At 39.2% G+C, this 24486-nt stretch overlaps 1 protein-coding gene across 1 annotated transcript in view; it reads right to left on the bottom strand.

The window, feature by feature from the left end:
- Positions 1-590: 590 nt before the first annotated feature.
- LOC145986396 (uncharacterized) overlaps positions 591-24486 on the bottom strand; it is a 317161-nt gene continuing 293265 nt past the window's right edge. Inside the window, exons 6-7 of the mRNA XM_083120365.1 lie at positions 19485-19631; positions 591-7357 (exon numbers count right to left, since the gene is read on the bottom strand). Coding sequence (XP_082976491.1) covers positions 5298-7357; positions 19485-19631 — 2207 coding nt within the window. The 3' untranslated portion in view covers positions 591-5297. The remainder of the gene's footprint in view (positions 7358-19484; positions 19632-24486) is intronic.

Raw genomic sequence — 24486 nt, 5'->3', positions numbered from 1 at the left:
AAAAAAGGTTCATTACGGTCTAGAACCCATTTACACTTGCTGATTTTCTCTCCTGGTTGAAAATTGAATTTATTTGGAATAACTAGATCTATAAGAATCCAGGGATTGTTAAAGATCGAGGAACACAAATGTTCTATTGGGTTCCGTAACAAGATCGAAACCTTTTTTTGTGGAACAATTTAAATTCGATTCAAGTTGCGTATTGTTTCATTTCAGTACGGAACTTGGACCCTATTTAAACTGACCAGGAGAAGGGGTTCCTGGACAGCATTTAAATTCATACGGAAAAGATGTTCCAGGACCGAATTGAAATAATTTGCAGATAAAACTGTTCGTTACGGTCCAGAACCCATTTACGCTTGCTGATTTTCTATACTGGGCCGGAATTCGATTTATTTAAAATTCCTGGACCTCTAACAACCCTACTAGCAACTACACTATTTCATAAATCACTTAGAAGTCATTTTAAGCAAAGTTGAGATAGGGTGAACGTTTGCACCCAGATATAAAATGTCTTCAAACTGATAAATAATACAACATAATGCACTACAAAACTCTTTTGGTTTATTGAACACTATACATTACGTCTGTTTGTTCATGAGGATACAAATTCCTAAAAGATATTCGTCTTTTTTCCTTCGAAACATATGCAGACGAGATGCTATGCAGTAATATTCAACAGATTTACAGAGGAGCACTACGAGAAGTAACAACGACCGTCCACTTAGCATTTCCCGCCAGAAACATAAACCCAACCAAGTGGAGCAGATCTTGAATACAGACAGAACCTTCTAGTTTCAACCACTCAGCAATATAAAAGTTGTCTTTCTCCCCCAAAACATTTATACATTTTTCTTTAAATAGATGTCAAAATACATTATTTTTTATTCTTGTTTAATGTTCACAACCATACATTACCATCTAAACCACTTGAGTATCTTTGGGCACACATAAAAAGTGGAGGGCATATTGTGCCTCGTGGCGTTCACTTTAGCAGAGCTTTTATTTGTTTTATGTACAATTATCATAGCTACCCAATCAAATAAAGCATGTCCATATAATTCGGGCCAAATTGCTTGCTGTAGTTTCTGCTGCTACGAAAACATTCACAAATGAAATGTTTTCTTCTTGCGAGTTTTAACGAAAATAAGATAAAGATGATGTTTTTTGTTTCGCCGTTTCTTTTTTCAGCATGGCGTCCCCTTAAATCCATTCTCTATGCTCGCTCTATAGAAAAATGAAACTATTCACATTGATAGATTGTTTTTTCAAGGCTTGCAACTAAGCTGTAAAAAAGGCCTATTTACTCATATTCAACACGTTCAACCTCAACTGCATAAAGCAGGATCTACCATTCAGAGGCACAGTGAAAGCAAGCTGTTATCAGAGTCCATTATTCTAGGAAATTAGTTACGAATTCAAAACCAGAAACTTAGATCTTTTCCTTTTTATTTTAACAGTGCAAAGTACTTTTATAGAATTGTAACAATCAAAAAGTAAATAAATTCCCTTTCTTTATATATCCATAATCACACAACTGTATGATATGCAACTGAAATTTATATTCTACAACTTAAATTGACAAGTAATTAAAATATGTATAAAACATATATGCTTAGCCCTATTTGTTCGAATGCATAGGTGTGTATGTGTGTGCGTTGCTCTCAATCTACAAAAGGCTACATACAAACTCTTAAACATGAATAGGAAGAATAATATTCCAAAACTAAATGTTTTCAACATATTTTATTGGTGGCGAAGAGAAGTATCTGTCTATTGTGTGATATAAAGAAACTATTTTCATGTAATTTACGTTGACATGTTATGTTACATACATGCGGAAACAGATATTACCTATGGTGAAAGCAGAATTATTTGCAGTAATGAAACTGAACAAGGAGAAAGTATATTTTTTTTACATAGCACTGTCCTTAACTTTCTTCATACCAGAGCACACAAGGATTCTAATTTACGCACTGTTACTTTCTGGAAGGAGGTTTTTTTTATCTAAGATCGTAGAATTATTCTATGGCTGTTTTGAAAGAACAGACAAGTTCAACTGAATATGTATCTGAAACGTTCCAGAGTACAGTTTTGCTTATCAAAGTATGTTTATCCATCCCGATCCCTATTATGGATATTTATTTGTATATTTGTAGATTTATTAAGCAAATGCTTTATTGTATTCGAATCTATTGCATTGATATTTTGTGAATGTATACTTCTATATTACAAACGAAATATACAACACCTTAATGTTTCCCTGGTAAGTAAGAAACTTGCTCTGTACAGTAATATATAGTATGTATGTACTAAGTGTAAGCGTCTGTGAGGGAGAGAAGATATTGAGAAAAGGTTGGATATGTGTGCATGTGCATGTTATAAATGTGTGATATGGCTATTTTACCTTCTGTAATTGGAGATTTATCTTTGTTGAAGATCGATAAATAACTAAGTGATGACTGTACACATGTTGAAATACTATAACTGTAACACTTTGTTGTAATACTAAGATATACAAGTAATCTTTCAGGTAACTGTTTGCAAATTACTTGTACACAATAAAATAGAGAACTTGCAATTAGGTTTGAAGTACGTTCACTTAAAGTCACTGAACGCATGAGCGTAGACATAATGATTTTTTTTAACAAGCGGCTCAACTTTTGATTAAAACAAATCAGTGTGATAGGTAAATGCTACGAAAATACTGCTAAGATAACATCTTGTAGTATACCTGTCCCTGTGTTTCTTAATTGTGTCTAATGTATTTATAAAATATGCTTTCTCCAAACTGTTAACGAAAACATGAAACTGACACAGCAAACAAAATTGCCCTTTGTCATGTTTTTTCTTTACTGAACATACGTTAATGCGGTAAAATATACGAGGAACATTCAAAAAGCACATAAATACTACGTTTGCATTATTTTGTGACGTAGCCTACTATGCATGAAAATATGTTTAGCATGTAGTTTTATCCACTTATAAATTACGGTAAAGGTAAAAGTTTTTTGGTGTTATTGCGAATGTGACAACTAACGTTCTTACGTACAGGGCATATGTCTTCAGTTAAAGTTTTATGCATAACATGAAAACATCAACCAATCAACAAATAATAATGTCATTTTAAAACTTAGCACTCCAAAATCTACGAGGGTTACAGCAAAAGTCATGGCAACAACTTTTTTCCACGATAGTGCAGGTCAAACAACAAATTTTAAAATCTACAATTAGAAGGTCGCGATATATGCCAACGTTTAATGTGTGAATTTTGAACAACATAGAGATCTGTATCAGGATAGAGAAAAATACAAAATACGCGTAGTCACAGGTTGTCCTGAACGTTGCATATCGGCAGTTGCTTCTCTTCCACGCTCGAATGCTGCTGCCCACCTCGCAACAATTCGGTATGGTAGAGCATCATTTCCTAAAGCTTCCACAAACTCAATGTGACATTCTCTCGCATTCCTTCCACGGAAAACTGCTTTTTTCACATAAGAACACTGTTCAGGCCGGATCCCATCCATCCTGTAAGGCTGTTAAACACTCACTCACTTTCCACTTCCCTCCGTTCAATGTCTTGGCAGCCACTGCCATCTAGTGGCGTCACAATACATTGCATTTGACGGGGTCTCCACTGAATATTTTCACATTTCTTGCCTGGCCCGTATTATCGTTGAGAAAAATGGTTGCCACGACTTTTGCTGTAACCCTCGTATAATGAAAGGCTACTTTTGTTTTCGTACAAAACTTCAATTGTAGAGCACTGTCATGTTGCAACAATTGGCCTAGCAAAATGACTGAACGTAGAGCTTAATTTTCAAAGTTACCCAAACGATTGTACGAAGAACATAATATCGGAAATCTACGTGAACACCATATCTGATACTTAGCTATATCTAATTCTTGTCTACATTCTCAAACACGGTCAAGCCATAGCTCAACGATTGCGGGAATTATATGGACAGCTTTCGTCTCCCCCCTCTTTGGTGTCTGGTGCCCTTTTAAGGTTACATTAACTTATTTTGACTTACAATTACAGGACGTATTTTTTTATGAATCACAAAGAAAACATGGGAAACAACACCATGTGTTGCCTTTAAAGTTGATAGGCTCCCTTTACCTCTTGCTTTAAATAGTCTATATTAAATTACTCTCCGAAGTCTCTAAGACCTGGAAATATAAATACATAGTTTAATAATAGTAGTTGGTAATAATTAGTTAGTTAAGTAGAGCCTTTTACACGTTCTCTTTACACTGTGGAAGGATGGAGTGGCAATAATGCGTGGGTTGATATGCAGCTTGAGGATGATAGACGCATCTGCAGGAACTAAACACATATCTTAGAAGAAAAATTGTACTGTTCATGTTTATAAGTACTAAGAATATTCTCTTTTACTAAATATAAGCTGATCCACAGGATTAATTAAGAAATTCTCAAATATCTTATTAATAAATGTCAAACAGAACCAATTAAATACTATTCCATGGGAACAATATCATTTTAGTTCGAGACAGTAGCAGTCAGCGCTAATTGATTGTGTTGAAACTAAGATTAGCTATTTTCAAGTTACTTTCCTTTTACTTGCAGCTATTCGGTAGCTTAATTTGAACTACATTTCGGTACATTTTAATACTATTTTGTAGAAGGGTTAAAAATAGTGTGCTAACTATCTCATCCACAGAGACAAAATTTCTGATCTGAAATAAAAAAGGGGGATGTTCATGAATTCTTTGTATTCTCTAAACTGTCACAGTAGGAAATCTGTTCATGATATTAGACTACAATAAGTAGTAGTGTCAGTATCAGACGTTATTAAAAATTAAAGGTATTTATTCATTAACATTTGAAATCATTTTCGTAAAATAATATTACACTAATATTTTTGGCATACGACGGATGGTCTAACGTGGATGAGAATCAGTCCATTTACGTAATATATGATTGTACTTATTTTGTGAAGAAAAAAACGCGAAATTGTTATGGTAATAGTAGGATCATTAGCTTCTATATATCTACTGCCAAAAAACATTGGTTTCTATAACTACATGACGCTAACTTTCTGTACATGGCCATTTTCATTTAAAAATCTCTTTATGGAAGAGTAGCATCTGGCAGTGAATCAGTTTCTCCCTTAAGGTACAAAATATCAAAGCCCGCCTTGAAAAGCTCGTGGGTTTCTTTCGTGTTCTGAAAAGAAAGAAAAAAAGGACTGGGACCTACGCACAAACCCTCTGGCGTTCCTCCTGCACACACAAAGCAACTTTGCCACCCATCTTCGCTGGCCAAGCTGTTGTTAGAATATCTCTGAGGTGAGTTCGAGTCTCCAGACGGAGATCGGCCTCTTGAACACCGTCACCTGACCTTGCTCTTTTCCGCCCACTATGAACATGTAGAGGGGGACGTCGAAGAAGTTGTCGGTGAACGAGTACTCGGATTGCTCCCGCTGACGCTGCATGGACTCTGCACGACTGGCGCTGCTTGCCCTGTTCTTCCTGTTCCTCTCCGCCGGAGAAGGAAGCTGTCCGAAAGCCATAAACGGAGACAGTTTTGCGGTCTCCGCAGAGAACGGACGATCCAACGCACTCCCTGGAATGGACTGCAACTCGAGATCGTCCTGAAAGAACTGGCTGGTGCTGTGACCCGCGGCGTCTTCGAGGACGCTGTCCGGAGGGCTGTTGAGGACCTTCGCGTAGCTTTGGTGTTGGACATTGTGCTGATGGTTGCGATCCCTCAGCTTCCCCTGGCTCATCCTCCACGATTTTCCGGCCAGGATGGTCTGTATGTCGGGCCCGAGGTAGTTCGGGTTGGAGAACCCGTACGGACTCTCGTCGAAGTAACCTTCGGGGCTCACCTTCATGTTGGCGATGCAGTTCATAGTCTCGATGCTGGCGTAGTCCGACGTCGACACCGTTTCGTCGTGGCTCTCCGATCCCTCCTCCAGGTCGACCAATTGTCCGTTTCGATAGTTGCTGCTCCTGAATCGAACCGACGCAGATTTTGGGATCGTCTTGCTGGATCCGTTTTCGCTCGGGAGCTGGTACTGACTTTCAGATTCTCCAAAGTTGGCGCTTTCGCTTCTTCTTTTACCTGGGGCCGCGGATCTGGAAAACAAAATGGACGAAGATATATCCTGAGGGCTTTGGATCGGCTGGAATTGTTGGTGGAGGATCGAAAAGTCTCTGGAACCAAATTTGTTGGTTGGGTTGTTGTTGATGCTTGTTCCGCCGTAATGGGATTGTACTTGGATGGTCAGCGGGTTTACTCTGGAAGGATCCGACGGCGTGATGGGAGACTTGAGATCGTCACCACTCTTAACACCCGAATCTTCAACGTCACTATCATCGTCGTCGGTGTCGAGGAACACTAATCGGGTAACATCGACGGGAGTAAGTACGGGAGCCTTCACCCGGTATCCCCCCATGCAGGTACTTTGATTGAGGTCCATGGACGTCGTGGAGTGGAGTAATCCGAAATTTGGCACTGACACTGGTTCCCGGGGCAAACCGGAAAACCTCCCGCCACTGTCCATGTGTCCTCCGCCCCCAGAGTCACAAGGTGGAAGGTTGTGTTGCTGGGCAAGTCTCGAGGACATACCGTTTGCGGGAGCTGGCATTTTGGAGATCACATTGGCACTTTGGGACTTGACCATCTTCAGGCTGTTGGGTGTTCCAGAGTTATCACTTCCGGCTGCGTTGGAGAGGCTCTCCGTGCTGTCGTTACTCAGGACGCTGTAGCTGCAGTTGTGGCTCAGTCGCGAAAGGTTGATCTGAGATATTTTCGAGATTTCTCGCAGGAAGCTTCCGGAACCGCCGAGCTGCGTCGCATTCTGCCGGCACTGGCGGGTCATCGCGAAATTCTGCGGTCTTTGGCAAGCACCTCCGGGGACCCTTCTTGTCATCCTCTCCTCGTCGGGATCGTCTTCGCCGCTGTTTTTCACGTAGAAGCTGACTTCGCCGACCGGATGGCCGCAACCGTCACTGCCGTCGACATAATTGTTCGTCGAGTACTTGAACACGTACTTCTTCTCCTGCGTCGCGCAGGGCGACACCTTCGAGTGGAAGTGCCTACCGCTCGAACCGGAGTTTCTGTCGACGGATCCGCCTCCCCGGGGTCGAACCCGAGGCCCGTCCGCCTCCCGTCTGAACGGTGTTGTGACGAAGAAGGAAGACGGGGGAACGGCTCTCCTGCAGGGACTTGGAGCTGCCGGCGGGAGTCGTGGGGCCATCGGTGCGGCAGTACGGATGGAGGCGGATGCGTCGTCGAGGAGGAGCTCCGACACAGCGAGGGCCACGGTCTCTGCTCTGGGATGAGGTCGAGGTCCGGACGGCTGCAGGCGCTCCCATGATTCCGTGGCTGAAAGAGAAGAGTAGTGTTAGACAGCGATATATCTAAGAATGAACGTCTTGTAATTAGGTACTAAGTACATTTGTATTGTTATCTAATCGTGGGAAATGGGCCCCTCATAAGTTAGTCTTTCTTAATCTGTATACTCTTTTCTTTTGTATTTTCAGTTATTATATTTTGGTTATTGAACGTCACTTTCATACCAATTTGGATTATTTGCAACGATAAGGATGGATGTGCCCCTGACGGGAGATCCTCAATTTTTGTGTTGACCAAATATTGTGAGAACAATTGAGGAGTTACTTGAAAATAATGGTAGCGCTCTCGAAAGAGAGAAAACAGGGGCGATGAGTCTAGACGAGGTAACCACGCATCAGCCAATGGAAAGCCTTGGCTGATAGCTCTCAGAAGACTGCGCCACGCAGTTTGATTTTAAGGCTGGATTGTCAATATATAAAGTGGATTAACCAACAAAGAACCCAAAATTTTGGTAGCAGGATCTTCAATAAAACCATCAACATAAATAAGGGTTGAGTTTATATCAACCAACCAGTGGGCAAAGTATTAAAATCACAAATTGTAACATACTTATGGATATAGCTTTTATCTGGTTTATTGACACAACTTTTGTTCCTGACCACATCATATTTTATTACACAGGCCTGCATGGGTTTGGATGACTCACAAATGACTTTCGTCTCTGAATAATTTCAGAATGCTATTCCAAAAATAAAATCTATTTTTGCCCATCACGTCTAGTGTTTTCAGAAAATAGCAATATATTAACTTCCTTGATTTCACAATAAAATGTGCAGTTCCATCATTTCCTCAATAGATGACTCTGTTTAGATGATGGTAAAATATTGGTTTTCTACAATACAAATTCTCCAATTTTGAACTATAAATGCAGAGTGAATAGTAAGTATTTAATTCACCTTCTCTCTTCACAAGACACATGACATAAAAATTGTAAACTTTGATAAGTAAGTTCCATTTTCGAAATCCCTCATAAAAATTTATTTCACCTTCATGAAATGTCCAAAGCTCAATGTAGTGGATTGATTGAACTAAATGACGTGGAGAAAATTCCTGATCTAAGGAAACATTCTGATTTCATGAGAATAAATAAATGTATGCCATAACCGTCACCAGCATTCAATATACTTCCAGATTGACCTATAGATTTGAAACCATCCGATTTTTTTCCCAAAATGCAGGGCTGTTATCTGATATCCCTAGTCGTATTTTCATTGTAAGAAACTGAGCGATTTTGAAAATTTAGTCAAACCAAAACATCGTAGACAGTCTACTTTTGTAAAATGAGTAAGGAATTATGAAAGGCATATTTTAAGAGCACATTTAAAGCAATGAAAACCTCACATGTAAACTTATATCGCCAACATATTTGATATCCTACATATTTTATTATGTTATCCAGCATCATAAACCGTATACCATTATTAAAATACATAGACAATCTATATATTATGAGCATTTGTAACAAAAAAACACTTGTACAACTCTCATAATATTATAAAGGAATATTATACTATTAATAAAATTGTATCGAAGATCGATATTATGAGGAGAAAACGGAAATGTTTTTTTTTAAATCTTAAATTACCCACGATTTTACAGTATGTGAAAAATTGCTGTTTGGTATAAGTTCTAAATAATAATCAGAATATTTATCAATACAAATTGGACAAATAATGACAGAAAAATCATTGCCACTTTCGAAAACTAATGTGTGGACTACAGAGCAAGCAGAGGTATTGTAGGGGTGAGAGAGCAGAATGTGGGAGTGAACGAGACAGTTGATAACAACTCGTTTGAATCAGTTTCCAAATTCAAGTACTTAGGAGTAGCACTAACAAATATAAATGATAGTAAAGAGAAAATATAAAGAAGAATTAATTCAGGAAATGTGTGTAACTTTTATCTTCATAAACTTTTATATTCTGGTATAATATCTCAGAAATTACACGTTAAAATATACAAGATAGTAATTTTGCCTGTAGTATTATATGGATGTGAAACTTCGTCACTCACATTAAAAGAGGAACATAGATTTAGAGTATTTGAAAAAAAAATCCTTAGAAAAATTTTGAACCTCAAAAGGAATGAGGAGACAGGTGAGAGGAGAAGGTTACATAATTTAGAAGTACATAATTTGTATTCATGTCTAGATATTATTAGGTTAATTAGATCAAGAAGACTTAGGTGAGCAGGTCATGTGGTATGAATTAGAAAGTTCACAGGATTCTTGTTGGGAAACCAGATGGTAAGAGACCTACAGGAAGGCCAAGACGAAAATGGAGGGATAACAAAGGAAATCGGTAAGGTTTGAAAAGAGTGGATTGATCTTACCCAGGATATGGACAGATGAAAGACTTGTGTTGCTGCAGCTATAAACCTTCGGGTTTAAGATGACTGGAGAGTTTGTTAAAACGAGAGAGGTTTCAATCATCGTCATTGGATTCGTGAATAACAGAGGAGCGTGGCAGAAGAAACAGGGGTTGGTTCCGTGAGAAGGAGGGTGCCTTCCCTAGTATTTTAGCTCTCAACGCAAGCACCTCCATTACTCCTTCCCCGCTATGTACTGGCTCTGAGGTGCAAGGAGAAGTCCTGAAGCTCGCAACGCAAAGATCCCTCGCTGGGCGTCACAAGTGCTCGCAAGCTGCTCAAGCCTGTGTGAGAGCTGTACGTGAACGTAGCTTGAAATAAGTGAACAGAAATGGTTAATTCAAACCATGCTTGGAAGGGAGTGCGCAACAAAAAATTGTTTCACTTTCTCCTCCATAGATGGCACTGCCCACCCTTCCAAGTTACTGAATGGGGGAAAGGCAATTCAATATTCCCGCAAGTAATTAGCATATTAAGATCTGATGGCAGGCTCTTGATATTAGTTGTGGGAGACGCTTCTGCTTTCGGCGTTTAATATGCTCGAGTTTCTCGCCGGGAACTCGAGGAGGCAAGTGGCAATTATCGAAAGCGTAAATTAAGGAACGGACGCCATGCTGTGGAAAGTGGGGGGAGATTGACAAGTAACGGGGGAAATTTGAATGAAGCGGGGAGAAGGGAAAGAACCGAGAACGTTAATTGAGCAGGGAAAAAACGGGATGGAGAAGGGGATGAAAGCTCCGAGACAGTCGATTTCAAATGTTGCTTTTACACGCTCACGGCCCTATTCGGTTTCCTGGAATGCAGTGGCGCGTGAGGTATGAATAGTGATAAGTAGACCAGAAACGCCGAGACTCAGTGTGCGAATTAACGGGGAGGATGCCGGAGAGTTCCCCTCACAAAAAATTCCATCCTGGGAAAAGGGAAATATTATTATCCTTGCCAGGAACGTTTTTATTCCCCTCAAAGAAAATAGAATTGAAAGCATACAGTATACCATCTCTTAACTGGGTAAGACACATAATCTAAAAATTATTCGTGTCCCTTAATTGTCCCAGTCATCAAAGATTTCCCTATGGAAATGCATGGAGCTTTGTGAATTAAAGAAAAACACCATCCCGAAACTGATCAACCTCACCGAGTCGAGACAACAAAGAGTTCATTTCAGTAGGCTCTTTTCCACTTTAGTTCTCAAAGCGTAGTTCTGACATTTTACATGTAAGTTTTCACAAGAAACTTGTTGCTAGGTTAGATGCACATTAAGTTTGAACTTATCAATAGAAATTTGGTCAAGTCTTCGGTGCTACCAGTTCAATAGCTTTTTTGTGTATGTTTTTGGGTTTTCTTACAATGTAAATAAATAGTTTCTAAATTACGTTTAAATGTTATATCCAATCTTATAATGTACTCAGAACCTCAAGGCAATGGTTCAGTTTACTGAATGGTAACATATACAAAAAAACACCTCCTTAAATGAAATCAAAACTTCGCCACTGTGTGGGCAACCCCCCCCCCCCACACACACAGACACACAGCAAAAAGCTTAATTCGCAGTGCCGCGACTTGTCGAGGTAGACGACTGTAAACACAGAGACAAGACTGGGTTTACTGTTATAGAATATTGTCTCGTTCGATAATTTAGTAAGTTAGAATCGGAATAAATAATTCACCTAAATGAGACGTCTTACTATATGACTTATTCAAACATACCAAAGAGATAGTTGTCTGCTTAGATATTTGCATCTTTTGTCTGGAGATTACAATACATTCCTTAGTTAGATGTTATGTGTTTCATAACAAAATTATCTAAACAAAGCATCTTTGTTGGGGGCATTAATTTCCATTTATTGTCAATTTTTGAGGATATTGCATTTTTAGAGGCGCCATGGCACGTTAGTACATTTTAATAATTTTTTAATTATTATCTTGCTTGAATTAAGTCTTGAAGATTTCCTGACGACGATGGTGAAACAATTATCTCCGTCTAACGACCATGTGAGTTGTGGAAAGGATTCCAAGCTTTTGACAGCCAACGTCAAAAAGTAGAAGTCACTTCTACCCTGAAGATGAGAGTAACATTAGCCCAAGAGAATAATTTCTTTATGTTTCCTTTATGAAATTTCTTAGTGTTTTTGTTTATTTTCGCAGTCCACTTGTTTCTTGCCAGTATACGAAAGTTTCAGAACAACTTTGGTTCTATGAAACCCTTCCCTCCGGAACAAAGAGACACAATGAAAAGAATTTAAAAGTGGCAGTAAAAGTTCATGGAAAGTACGAAAGAAAGTAGCCAAGAAAATGATTCTGGTTGTGACAAAAATGAATGTTCAATTCCTGGTGACAGTATACTTCAAGTATGGTCCTATGGTATCGATAGAGGTGGAAATTATATTTTCAATGTTGAATATTTGTTACAAGGCATTGCAGTGCATTGCAACACAGGACTGGTGAAGTGAACGCGCAAGTTTGTTTCAAGAGAGCATTTTCAAAATTGTATAGAGCATTTTTTGTGTTTTTTTGGCCATTAATCCATTTTCACATTGCAATTTCTGGTATTATATTATTCATTACAATCCTAGTCCTACTCATTAGTAGTTTCAGATAGGTTATGCTGTTAAATAGGCACAAATGAATGTTGTTAATTTGTCTCAATATGCTTACTCGAGACGAGACCGAAACGAGATTGAAACGAGAAATAACAAGTCTCATCTCGTCTTGTCTCGTTTCAGTCCACTGAAGAAGAGTTTGATATGAATGCAAGGCAAGAGACTCAACGACTCTGTGACGTTGCTACCAAATTTATGGAAGGTTTGGATTCGAGTCACCAAATGAGAATGATCTTTCTTCAATTACATCAAATCACGAGCGATTCAAATCCTTGAGATAAACCTAAGGACATAGAAAAACGACGTAGAAGCAACGATACAGAGTACTGCATCGAATGGTTTTTGGCTCGATCGTCTAATAGTTCACGCGAATGACTCTAGATGGCATACGGAATTGACGGCTTATTTGCTCGAGCGAATAATGCTTGAACAGGCAAAACGATCGGTATGCGCTCGAAGCCCAGTAGTTCACGTATAACCTTATTTTGTTTGTGGTTGCCCCAAAAAATCCTTGACACGACGCAGTCTTCAGTTGGGGGTACCAAGATCGACTGTTCATAAAGTGGTGCACAAGAGGCTTTGTCTAACAGCTTACAAGGTATGTACAACTGTTGCATGAAATTAAGCCTACAGACAAGACTAAGAGATCAGAGTTTGCTGTTTCTATGCTGAACTAGATTTGAAGAAAACAATTATTTTCTAAACAATGTTATTTTTACCGATGAGGCCACTTTTCATGTCAGTGGTACTGTTAAACAACACAATTGTCGCGTTTGGATCTCACAGCCGCCTCATGAGTTGAGGACTATAAGTGGTAAACGTTTTAAGTGCCAAAAGCGAAAGTGTTGGGAAATCGCATCTTTCAGCACATCAGCCCGTAATAAAGTTCACACTATTGCCTCTTTACACGCCCTTTGAACTACTTAGAGGGCTACCAGCTACATTTCACTTTTACCACATTATAAAGCATGGCACATTTCACAGTTTAACATGGAAAACGGTGTTTGAATTATTGTGGAACTTACAGCGTTTACCCATTTTAATATTCAGTTCATTGAATACTCGCCCAAGTTGAATGTTTAGTGCGGTCTTATGCATGACCATGCATGCTATTGGACCCTTCATTTTTGCCGAAAGATCCATCAATGGTCATGTATACTGTGACATGCTCAGCTCTATGTTTTTGCTCAGTTTAGTGATATTGAGGCGGAGAAAAGGCCCGTCTACTATCAGCAAGATGGAGCTCCGCCCCACTTCAGCTTGCGTGTGCGAGAAGCACTCAACAATCGATTCGGCGACAGGTGGATTGGAAGGAAAGGGTCTTTTCCATGGTCTCCAAGAGGTCCGGACTTTACTCCCTTAGACTTTTCCTATGCGGGCATGTGAAGAATATGGTTTATGCGGAGAAAATTCAACATGTCAACCATCTAAGGTAAAGAATTATCGCTTCTGTGGCAACGGGGCACACATTGAAATTTACTAAATTGTAAACAAAACTTGATAACATTACCTTCAAAAATATGTATTTACTTTCTCCTGAGTTTGAGTTTTTATAAAATATTTAGCTTCAAAAGCCCGGAGTTATTTTATAGTTCTTCAATATTTCTACGATTATTGTTACATTGAAATGGTATTTGATTCTATACACATGAGCGTATCACGCTCGAGCGTGGGAAACTCGACTAGGATTTTCGAGCGAAAGTGGTCCCATGCAGTATTCTAATATAAGTATAATTCAGGGGCATGTGGGGGGAAGGTACCTTGAGAGTAATTTGTGATTTTCGGAAAACTGATTAAGTGAAGTGGTAGAAATATATTTCAAATAATTATTTGCATCTCTTGTTTCTTATTTTCCGTAGATTTATCTACCACCTTTGGCTTATCGCGATGATCCGAATGAATGATGATTAGAAGATATTGATGAAGGCAAAAGGTACCCCGCTACTCCGTGCACATTGCAGAATATAAAAATATTTGCTGGATGTGGAATTAGTTTGAGTTTTCTTTAAAGTCCATATTATGCACAGATAAGCAAATCGGGACTGGACTTACAGTTTAAAGTGGGATCCGAACCACTATATGTCTGAACCAGGTATCGAACCCTGGACCCCTTGATTACAAGACGACGACATTACCACTACGCCATCAAGTAGAGCTCATGTATATCAAGTGCTGTAACGGTCTATTCCTCACTGCGCTAATTTGATGAAATTTCAAAAACTTCTTTCAAGAATAATAGAAGCTGCAAGATGAATAAAATATATCTGCTTACTTTTTAATTTCAATTGCAATTAACTCTGGAATAAGTTAGTGATAATTCTTACTTCAAGAATATCTAGCTTTTTTTTTATTTTACATGTTTACTAACAAATGATGAGTACAGTTCAGATGTGCTGACTACTGATATACGTAAGATAATTGGTAAGAATTCGTCTTTTACATGAAATGATTGAGTGCAAATATGCATTAATTTCATACTTTCTAAGATGCGCATTCGTATACGTAATTACCTCAATTTTTGCTCCAAATTTTATTTGTTTCTTCATGTACTTGAGGGCTCCATTGGATACGCACTTGGAGCAACACCTCTTTGAGGGTCAAGGATTGGCAAGCGGTTTTTCGTTAGATGACGGCTGATCAGGATGCTTCCTTCGCCAATATTGTCTCTTGTTTAGGCTCATTAACAAATAGAGAATTTGGTCTGTTCTAAGTTATCTCTTCCAGACATGCATAAATATTTAGTTTCCAAGGTGAGAGATCGGCCTCCGTGGGGGAGAGGTCCTTGCTCGACTGGGCACTGATGTTATTGTAAATATACCTTCATCGAATTAACATTCATTCTGAACGTTGCGATTCGCAAAATGTGGCACTAAATAACAAAAATTAAACCAAGAAGTTTGCTGTAATTATACACTTAACGAAGGTTGCGAACGCTTGATTTCGTTGGGAACCCATTTTCTACGTCGTCTGTATTAATGTCACGCAATGCTTAGATTAATCGAAACTTTACTTAGTATTAATAAGAACCAGTTTATTTTGTGTCTTAATCTGGAATCGAACTCACAGCGCCTTGAATATGAAGCAACAAAGTGTTTGCTTTCTAATATTGCCGTTGTGGTTGACCTAACAGTGCTATCGACACTACAAGTAACCAAATTAACAACAGCAATCAACTATTGGATCATAATTGAGGACGTTTTACGGTAACACCTTACAACATAAATGGACCATTCTGAGCTAACTTGCGAAGGAGGCTTCAACTTGAAACATGCAATTACAGTTTTAATCACCTCAAAAGCTGTAGAATAACTTTTAAGCACAATTTTCAGGACATGGCACAGCAATGGAGTCGCCAGATGGCGCATCTGGCTTAGATGATGGCCTCTTAAAAGCACACTTCCTCTGACTTCAAGAACGTCTTGCGTGAAGCATACCATACAGGATACTTTCTTTCGTTTCATAATTGTTACAGCCCTTTATTTCATAACTAAACTAGAGAAGCGGTGCTAAGGTAGGGTGAGAGTTGATCAAGACATGGAAGCAATTCCGTGCCTTCTGCATGAAATAAAGGAACCATTGTTCTTAAGAGATAAGCTCTTGAGAGAGAATAATCTTCCGCGGAAAAGCTGAAAAGCATATTGCAATTTTCCCCTCCGCGTGTTCTGGCAATATGAAGAAGAAATTCCACGCTCACTCGTAAATTAAGATCAGAGGGGTTCCAGGTTTTAAGAGAATCTCGAATAAGACATTAAGTAAATTACAGTCACTTGTATACACTGCATCATTCCCACTATGGACCTTCTAAGAGAAAACGGGGACAGTGAAAGGGGGAAGGAGAAGGAGGGGTGAAGAAAATTCTCTGAATGGCTTTGTCCCCTTTCCATTGGGCTATCTGCATCTCCCCGTGCCACTTCTTAGTCCCTTGAATGCTTCATTTTCTGTCTCCACGGGCTTTGTGATTAGGCTGCCGGCGAGGTTCTTTAATGGAGAGGAGAAATGGGGAGAGAGGTCCCCTCACTGGCCCCTTGCTGATTTTTACACAATGGGAAGACCAGCGTCGTCATACTCAGATTGCCTGGCGGTCAATATCTTTAGCAAATGAGTTCCTGTGCTGAGTAAGCCTATTTCTTCATATGCATTTGAAATCTCGTGCTGCTTTTATCTGCCATCGCTTTAAAATATCACAAACACCCACGCGCAGGCAAATTCAAACAAACACATGTAACCTTGTACACAAGGCACTAAGAGAGAGAGGTGGGGGAGAGACGAAGGAGAGATAAAAGAGTGGAGAGAAAAATAAATAAAAATGTGGGGAAATATAATATTAAATACAAATAAAGAGAGACAGAGAGAGAGAGAGAGAGAGAGAGAGAGAGAAAGATAAATACCAAAAAACAGCTTTTTATTCTCTCTCAATAGTTTCTTCCTCTCTAAGTTGTCTGGAATTTTAATTAAGTGATGTTATCTTGGCATTTATTTACATCAAATTTAAGTGTTATTGAATTATGTAATACAGTGAGTCTATAAATTATTGAGTGCATTTGATATATGAATTAAAGAACAACACACTTTTGAACAATTTCGACGATTGGCTTCCAAAACTGCGGGGGGAAGTAAGGTACCTAAACTGGAGGGGCAGGTAAGGACAGTTTACTTTCCCTTGGTAGATAAGCTTTAGCATAATGCGGGGCATCCTAATCGCCCCACTGAAACAACCATTATTTTGTTGCAGACGATAGAGAAGCAGTAAGAGTTTGTGTCGACATAGACCGAATGTACGTGGCGCCATGGTGGCAAGGTAGGGAACCTCAGTACCAAGATGGCTATCGGACGCTATAGGTGTTCTTTGGTTTCATGAAGCCAAATCTTGTAACATCTGTCCAAAGACGCTTCATCTTGAAGTACAAATCTTCCAAGCTAGGAGTTCCTAAAACATTGGTATCAGCAAATTTATGACACAGGAAATGTCAAACATAGGAAAGGTGCTGCTGGCATACTGCCCGTCTCTGAAGACGTTGTTGGTCGGGTGGGAGACGCTTTTACGAGAAGCCCAGGTAAATCGAAAACCACACGTGTTGTAAATATAACTGTTCAACATGGTCTATTAAAGACAAGAAATAAAATATTGGTACTTTGTTCCTTCTTATTCATTCTTGAAATATGCTCAATACTTTATAACCAAACTGTATTAAGATTCTTGAACTTGTCTTTAAAATGTACGGCAATCAACGTCAAAGATATTTATACCCAAAATGTCTGTCACCATATTCATTGAGTTTGTTTTTACAATGTGAGATTTAAAAATTGAGAGAGAACTGCGAACAAAATTTCTAAAACTCTCAGCACAAAACGTTCTGGTGTAAGAGCACAGGATACAAAATTAATCTTCGAACTCGCCTGAAATAGACAACTTTGTGTGAGAAACGTTAAATCCATTTTGTAAAAGTTCAAGTAAGATTTGAAGGGATTTCGCCTATTTAGGTCCGTATTCACAAGTACACACATGCATCATTCATCATTCACCATCACTTTCGAGATTAGGACAAGACGTAAAATACTGACGTCAAATAACCGAAACAGAAATATCTACAGGCGAAACTTGAGGACTGAAAAACTACAGCGACAATTTGGAAAATCTAAAATAGAGCGCATAATATAATAATTCGATTCTCGAAATTCTGCTTCCTTCCGAAATCGAAATCCTGTGCTGTCTGAATCCAATAACTTAATATGAAAGATATCGACTGATTGCGACCCGGAAGAAATTATCCCCTTCTGCTTTCATGGAGTTGGCAGTTCAGATGTAATTTAGTAAAGCGTAGAGGAAATTCTGTGCTGGATGTTTCGTTCGAAACTGCTCTAATAACAGATTCAACGACAAGAGAAGGACATTGAGATGACATTCAGACGGACAAGCTTAGGGGAGTTATGTATAACACGAAGTTTATCTTGTATTAGCTTGAAGATAATAAGGGTGGCATTTTCCTTTCAATTTGAGTAATTTAACAAACATTCTGTTTGCGAAAGCGATCATTCAGTTTCCACGATTATAGTTAATTTAGTGAGCTGCATGCAATGGGTAGACGAAATAAACATAATCGTTTGATTGTTTAAAAGTGCACTTGAGTGTATTGATTTCATAATGCATTGCAGTCTACGCTACCTGCTTTATATTATTCTGTAAACTCTGCTTCACAGTAGTTAATAGTTGATTTTGTATGCACACTTTAGTGGCTTTCACAACACTCACAGAAATCTCATGTGCTCAGGCAGCTGCGAGGTTCAGACAGTCGGCAGAGTTGTTGTATCTGGAGAGCACTAAGTCTTTCCCGGATTAAGAAAAATTGTATCTTAAAAGCTATTACTGATAGAAAGACGAATGTTGTTGAGTTACATAGCCCAACACATGAGTTTTGTTTTTGTATCGCTGCTATCATCTGTTCCAACGTGGCGTCAATGAAGGATAAAATGCCGTGTGTTCTGTGGACACGAAACAAAGACAGTTCAGAATGTAGTATGGAAGAAACCCTACAGAAGTTAAAACCATAAAAGCATGGTAGGCAAATTTTATGAAGGAAGGCAGTGACATGCCTAGAAAATGTAGGTCTGCTGTGTGTGAAGAGACTATGGACGCAGTGCGCACCGGGTTTCAATGCAGTCCATGTAAATCAACTTAACGTACCTCAAGAGAACTTGGAATTGCTCAAAGCACAGTAGCTAAAGATTTTCAGAAAAAAATTGTGTTGACGATGGTAATAGATATTGTCTAAAATATTGAAAGATATTGAGCATCTTTTAGAAATTATCCGTGCTACATCTGAAGCTCAAAATGAACAAACTTGTTATTGTGGGGCACACTTAGATAGCACAACATGTCTGCGCCTATAATACCTGATACCATTTCCAAAAAAACTACATGCCACTACATATTGTACTTTTTGTGTAATAAAGGTTTAAAATCAGGGATAGAATGTATGCTCACCTTGTATTTATAAATGCATTACTACTTGTGATAATGGTAATAATAAAGCATGTGATACATTGTATTCTGCTCTAAAAGATGCTGGTTAGTCTGGATGGACTTTTTCCGATAAATATTTCTGTACGTAAGCAGTTTACAGGAAACGTACCGAAGTGATACCTCCACAGCTCGTTGATCGGATGACCGTCTCGTTCGCCGCCGAACAGTAGCATGGAACTCGGAAGTCTGCAGGCCGCGTGGCTGTGAAGGGCCCCGGGCCCTGGGCGGGACTTCAAGCACGTCCACGTCTTCGACACTGAAAGGAAAGTAATATAACAGTCTTATTCTGCACATAAGGAACAACAACATTATTCCTACATGTCAAAAGTATAACAGTATCCCTACCTATAAGGCATATGGCATCATTATTCCTATGACATCACTATGTCTGCATATGAAAGTACAATAGCAGTATTCTTGCAAAATGAATGTCATACCATTATTATTATACACAGGCGAACAGACTGATTTATCTCTCGCTATTAGAAATATAATACCATTATTACTACACGCATTAAAAATATATAACAGCATTATTCTAACACAAAATACCGTATTCTCGCGTCTATAAGCCGCACTTTTTTCCCCCGAAAAGTGGACCAAAAAATGGGGTGCGGCTTATACACGCGAATGATGAGAAAAGCATGTGCGGCTTATACACACGAATGAGAAAACATTTGCGGCTTAAACATGAGAATGAAAGAAAGTGCAGCTACTGCTAGAATACTAAAATACGTACGTTGATTTGTTATCTTTAGCACATAACGGATTCATTAACAGCAAATCCAACAACAATGCATCTGTAGCAGGCTTTGCAACAATATGATATCTTATCTTTAAACCTTGTTTTTGCAACAATATGATAATATCTTATCTTTGAACACGAATCATTCTTACAGTCGTATTGATCTGGAAACCATTCAGTAAAGTGAAGTTTTTAAAGAAGGTTGTGGACCTGAGGTCAAGGTTGGTACTATCAGAGGAAGGATGTCTGGCAGAAGAATCAGCTACGATGCTCATTTTAAACTTCAAGCTATACGATATGCTGAAGGAAACGGCAACAGATCTGCAGCGCGATATTACGATGTGGACGAGTCTAACATTCGTCGATGGAGAAATCAGAAGGAACAACTTGCTGCAACAAGTGGCAAGAGAAAGACATTTTGTGGAAAAGGAGCCAAATTTTCACAGATAGAAGAAGAAGTTTTGGCCATTGTAAATGAGAGAAGAACCGTAGACATGACACGTTTTCAAGCTCGTGAAGTAGCTTCAAAGTTAGACATCAGTCGTCAAGCTGATGGTGTTCACGTTTTATGCGTATTAAAAGTTTATCGCTTCGCCGTAGGACAACAATTGCGCAACGTTTCCCTGCAGACTTTGATCAGAAAATTGTTAAATTTCACAAATATGTGATTCGAATGCGAAAGTCCAATGATTATCTTGTCTTAGATTGGCAACGCGGATGAAATACCTATTTGCTGGGACATGTCTATGTCCAGCACAGTTGCACCGAGAGGCTCGCACACCGTATCGATCAAGACCACGGGTGGAGAGAAACAACGATGCACTATAATGTTGGGTGTTCTCGCGGATGGAAGGAAACTGCCACTGTATGTTGTGCTGAACCGTAAGAATGTGCCAAAGTAGGCATTTCCGCCGGGTATTATCATACGTACCGAGCAGAAAAGATGGATGGAAGAAGAACTGGTATTGGACTGGATAGACAAAGTGTGGAATAGAAGGTCTGGTGCATTGCTGAAGCAAAAGAGTTTGCTGGTGTTGGACAGCTTTCGTGGTGTCCTAACAGACAGAATACAGACAAAATTCCAACAGTTGAAAACGGATGTAGCTGTGATTCCTGGGGGTCTAACATCTGTACTGCAGCCCTTAGACGTTTGTGTAATTCGCCCGTTTAAAGCTGCGTTCCGGCGTCTGTATAATGACTGGATTAGTGCAGGAAACCACGAGCTTACAGCAACAGGAAAGATCAAACGTCCGACTGTCAAGCAAGTGTGTGAATGGATTCTGGCAGCATGGGAAAGTGTAAAGTCGGAGACAATTGTGAAGGGTTTTCTGAAGTGCGGCATATCCAATGCCCTAGATGGTACCCAGGATGAAATGTTGTGGGATGATGATGCTAGTGATGAAGATGACAATACCTCTTGTGCAGAAAATATTTCAACGAGTAGCAGCAACGGCAGTGAATAAGGGCTTTGAGGACTCAAACTGAATGATACGGTATTAATATGTAGATCATTGCGCTAAAATAAAGGTTAAAATACTTTAAAAATACGTACTTGAAATTAGCTATCTTCGCAAAAAAAAAGTCAATCGTGCGGCTTATACACGAGAAATTTTATTTTCCTGAAATCTAAGGCCAAAAAAGGGGGTGCGGCTTATACACGCGTGTGGCTAATAGACGCGAGAATACGGTACTGTAGAATAGTTCTACAGTATTTGCATATACCTAGAAATATAACAGCATTATTCTTACATGAACGATTATTATTGCAAATATGAAATATACTAATATTCTTACTACATTTTAGGAATACAAGAGAACTATTTATACATATAATGTATGTACAAAGCTTAAGAAATACAACAACATTATCTATATATATTTATATAAATCAGAGCTATATAACAAATATGTTATACCTGCCGCAAAATTAGTTTGGTATTGACGCTGTTGAAGCACGTGGGGAAATCGGGTCTACGTCACTGCGGGAGGTTGAGTTGCTGGCATGCGAGCCAATCAAAATCTTTCCAGTTCTTCACCCAAGCCCTGGTTACCTAGCAACAGAAAACGTTTATCTCGGGGTTGCCGCTTATCGGGCGATTCTTCCTGCGATCAGATTTCATGTTGTTGGGAGATGACGTGTTTGTTTGTTGCGTTGCGTTGCTGTGATATTTTAACCGGTCCGTTTGTTTAGTGTTTATTGAATTTAGAGTATTCTTTGTTATATATAGCGTGTTGATTTAGTGTGTTATTTTTTGTACATAATTTTCTGTGTTCTGCTTGAGTGTGTCGTGACCTTGTGTGAAAAATGTCAAGCACAGGAGGCAATACTCGAGATGACAATGTACCAAAGAGGCCATGCACTAAAAGAAAAAGGAATTCCTCTCAAAGACCAAACGCGGGAGATGGTTTGTTCTGAGCACAAATAATTTGAGCAAGAGAAAAACAATGGGGGTCCAATCATTTCTGTAAATAAAGTTCTGGACAGGACTGCTGCTGCTGTCTGCGTGTCTAAGAACATTATTGTTGCCATAGGGAAAGGAAAATATAATGTGGTAGAAATAAATAAATAAATAAATAAATGCGAGTATTCAAAACTGGAAACCCCAGGAAAGAAGAGGTATATCAGTAAACGCGTGACAAATTTTGATACATTTCAGCAAGATGCTATAAGTCGCCATATTTACTCTTATTATAGGGGGAAAGATCATCCCACTGTTGGGAAACTGCGCGTTTCGTTGAAAGATTCGGGACTTTTTCAAGGTGGGGAAACATCTTTAAGGACAGTCATAAAATATCTATGATTCTCATACAAAAAAAATTAATGGACGCAAAATAAAGTAAAGTATGGAGGCATATGGAGATGTGGAGGTAGGGCTCCACACATTCTTGACCTAGGCCATATTATGGAGGTGATGCGATGATGTGGTTCACCAACCGCCTTTACCGCAGGTTTCCCCAGGTACTCACTTGCGCTTAGTCGACCCCGGAGCCGCTCGGGATATTTAAAAAACGTTCCACAAACCACCGCGGGTCTCACGCGTGAAAGTCAGACACCCCACCAACTGGACTTTGTGCAATTCAGTTGCGGTATAATTGAAAGATTGGCGGACTTTAACGGCGACTTCGGAAAGAAATGATTATTGAAAGTGTATATATTCAATATTTTCAGAATGGATTCAAAAGGTAACCTGTAAACAATGCTCGTTTCATTAATTCGTTCATGTTGTAAGGGAGATGAAAATGAAGAGAAAAAAACAATAACACATTCATCATTGTTGTCATCATTGTTATTCCGTTTTCCTCAAAAAACAATAACACATTTCATCATTGTTGTTCCTTTTCATAACACGTTTCCTCGACATAGCGTCAGACGGCTGCACTGCGTACCGTACCGCATCGCATGATATGGCAACACCGTGACGCGTGTTCTTTCAGCTCTCAATACCAAACTAATTTTGCGGCAGGTATAGTAACACATTTTATATAATGTTACATATTTCGGTGTTGCCCTTTTCAACGTTGGAGTAGGAGAGAGAGAATGCATCCACATGAATTTTACTTTCAATAATGGAGTTATATATTTTACTCATGTTTCAAATTGCTGATATTGCCATTGCATTGGTTCTACGGCATTGGAGATTGAACAATTGCTTCCTCTGTAGTTGAAGGGACCTAGAAATCCAGCTACGACATGATGAATGGAGCTTCAGTGCGATTATTATTTCCAACAAATAAAGAAAATGGTACGCGGAGATGTTTGTTTATGTTATATGTGTCTTTGATAATAAAACGTACGAACTGTTGATTTGGTATGTTACACTTCGCTTTTCTGCGACTTTTGACTAATCACGAAGATGAAGATGAAATTATGAAGGGACACTCAAAAAGAACAACGATGGCCAGGATTCGGACCCGGTAACCCCTGCGTCTTAGGGCGCTGTACTGGCCACTCTACCAATCAGGAAAACGTACGAACATTTTTTCACAACTGAAAGTTAGAGGGCGATGTACATGACTACCAAAATGTTGTTTAATCAGAATTTCTAGCATTTTTTTATTGAATAAAATGGAAAATAAAATATTGCTAGAAGGTAGTCATGGGGGAAATCTGCAGAACATGTCTCGAATATTTGTACTGGTTTGATATTCAGCATATTAAATGTTTTATCAAGGACTGCCGTTCCCTAATTTTAACACGTTGGCTTTAGTGTCGGCAGTGGACAGCCGTCAAGAGAGGAGGGGGTGAGGGGACAGGGACGAGGTAATCACAAACCATCCGAGGGAGGTTCCACGAGGCTGCAAGTGAGTGGAAATTGTTGCCATGGTGACCGTGGGGAGGGGGATGTTTTGCAGGTGAATGTCCACT

This window comes from Lepisma saccharinum, chromosome 4 (genome assembly GCF_977018435.1).
Source record: "Lepisma saccharinum chromosome 4, izLepSacc3.1, whole genome shotgun sequence".
NCBI lineage: Eukaryota > Metazoa > Arthropoda > Insecta > Zygentoma > Lepismatidae > Lepisma > Lepisma saccharinum.
Note: the sequence above shows the minus strand (reverse complement) of the source record. Positions and strands in the feature narration are given on the sequence as shown.